This window comes from Phascolarctos cinereus, unplaced genomic scaffold (assembly GCF_003287225.1).
Source record: "Phascolarctos cinereus isolate Bilbo 61053 unplaced genomic scaffold, phaCin_HiC Scaffold_726;HRSCAF=1367, whole genome shotgun sequence".
Classification (NCBI taxonomy): Eukaryota; Metazoa; Chordata; class Mammalia; order Diprotodontia; family Phascolarctidae; genus Phascolarctos; species Phascolarctos cinereus.
In genome coordinates, this window is record NW_027556098.1 from 415,991,994 (window position 1) to 415,994,451 (window position 2,458).

At 36.7% G+C, this 2,458-nt stretch overlaps 1 protein-coding gene across 1 annotated transcript; it reads right to left on the minus strand.

Annotated features, from left to right (window-relative positions):
• Window positions 1–1,672: 1,672 nt before the first annotated feature.
• Window positions 1,673–2,458, minus strand: LOC110220156 (vomeronasal type-1 receptor 1-like). The gene has a single exon (XM_021004073.1). The coding sequence runs from the start codon at window positions 2,456–2,458 to the stop codon at window positions 1,673–1,675; it is 786 nt and encodes a 261-aa protein (XP_020859732.1).

The window sequence follows — 2,458 nt, forward strand, 5'->3', positions numbered from 1 at the left end:
GATCTTATGTTGGTGTACTGTGAGATGTTAGTCTATACCTAATTTCTGCCATACTATTGGCAGTACCAAGTAGTTTTGATAATTGCTGCTTTATAAAGCAGTTTTAGATCTGGCACAGCTAGGCCACCTTCCTTTGCATTTATTTTCATTAATTCCCTTGATAATCTTGACCTTTTGTTCTCCTAGATGAATTGCATTATTATTATTTCTAGCTCTGTAAAATAATTTTTGGTAGTTTGGTATTGTACTGAATAAGTAAATTAATTTAGATAGAATTGTAATTTGTATTATATTAGCTTGGTCTACCCATAATATTTTTCAATTGTTTAGATCTGACTTTATTTTTGTGATGGTGTTTTTTTGTAATGGTGTTCATATTAATTCCTGGGTTTGTCTTGGCAAGTAGACTCCCCAATATTTTATACTGCATACAGTTATTTTAAATGGAATTTCTCTTTCTGCCTCTTGCTGCTGGACTTTGTTGGTATTATATAGAAATGTTGATGATTTGTGTGGGTTTATGTTAAGTCCTGCAACTTTGCTAAGGTTGTTAATTGTTTCAAGTAGTTTTTTAGTTGATTCTCTAGGATTTTCTAAGTATATCATCATATCAGAAATGAGTGAGTTTTGTTTTTTTCATTACCTAGTCCAATTCCTTCAATTTCTTTTTCTTCTCTTATTGTTAAAGCTAACAATTTTAGTACAATATTGAATAATAGTGGTTACAATGGGCATCCATGTTTCACCCCTGATGTTATTTGGAAGGCTTCTAGCTTATCCCCATTACAGATAATGCTTGCTGATGGTTTTAGATACTACTTATCATGTTAAGGAAAGCTCCACTTATTCCTGTACTTTCTAGTGTTTTCAGTAGGAATGGGTGTTGTATTTTGTCAAAAGCTTTTTCTGCATCTATTGAGACATCATATGATTTCTGTTTGTTTTGTTATTAATACTGTAAATTATGCTAATAGTTTTCCTGATATTGAACCAGTACTGCATTTCTGGTATAAATCCCACCTGCTCATATTGTATTATCCTCATGATAAATTGCTTTAATCTCTTTGCTAATACTTTATTTAAAACTTTTGCATCAATATTCATTAGGGAAATTGGTATATAATTTTCCTTCTCTGTTTTGGCTATTCCCAGTCTAGGTATCAGCACCATAACTAAGAGGGAGACATTTCCTTACCCCATGATTCTTACAAGACAATCTATTTCTTTTAGCTTTATAGTGATGGACAATGGAAGTGTTGTTGAACTCCGGGGGGGATAACCTCCTCTTGTCACATAACCCAGAAAATTTCAGTCAATTTTTATATGAGACATTGATTTAAGAACTGATTATGTCAGATTACAAAAGCAGGATACAAAACATCTGGATTATAACATTCTATTCTAAAAGATGAAAGAATTTGAATACATGATCACAGAGGTCCTTCCTAGCATCAGGTCTGATAATACTAGGATTCCAGTGTTTTTGACCCTCTCCTAAATTTTTCTGGAAGATATTTGTTTATCCTTGTGTTAGGGCAGGATGCTGGCAGGTGGTATGGTTTAGGACAGTGTGGCATAGGAGACAACAATGTCGCCTATGCCACAGAGCATACCAACCTTTGAAGACTTGAGAGTCACAGAAGATCAGCACAAAAGGACTCATGGTTGGGAACTATGCTGCTAGGAGGTCAGACACAGCCACGAGCCAAGACTGGTACTTGTCAGTTTTAAAGAGGTAAAATGACAAGCCAGAATTAATGGAATAAAAGCAGACATATGTGCTCACTAGTAAGAGGATAGCATAGGTGGCTCTTTTCTCAGAGAAAGCTCTGAGAAAGAGATGACAACTGTGAATATGTTTGACTTGCTGATGATGTCTGTGCAGGAGAAGCACTAAATAGGCACTGGACCACATCATGAAAACCACACACATAACATCAGGAATAGAATAGATAATTGCAAAAAGTGTGGCATTGAGAGAGGCCAGAGCTGAAACTGAACAATATCCCAGATGCCACATCTTTGTATTATTAGTCAGATACCTTGAGTTATGCATAGTCCCAAGCAAAGTGAAATTTATCAGCAGGTAGAAACACCAACAGAGGAAGCAGGAGGGGACAATGCACTTTGGGGCTTGGATTTTGAGATCTGTCCACCTGGAATTACTGGAACTGATGGTGATGACCTGAAAACCACTCAAGAGGCAGGTGATGCTGAGAGAAACACTCCAGGCCACAGTATGAAGATAAAGGATAAGTTTACAGCCAACATGATTCAAGAAATTTCTGATGCCTAAGCAGACAATCATCTGAGGGATTCCCTTGGAGAGAAGAACTTTTGAGTTGGCCAAGGCTAAGTGGGCAAAAATGAACTGTATGGGCCTCAGACTGTGACCAATGAGTAAAGTGTAACTATGTAGGCCCAGGAGGAAGAAATTCCCAAGGATCCCAACTCCCAT

Excerpts from the sequence above, each read along its gene's own strand:
- LOC110220156 (XM_021004073.1), bottom strand. The coding sequence starts at position 2,458 with ATGGGAGTTGGGATCCTTGGGAATTTCTTCCTCCTGGGCCTACATAGT.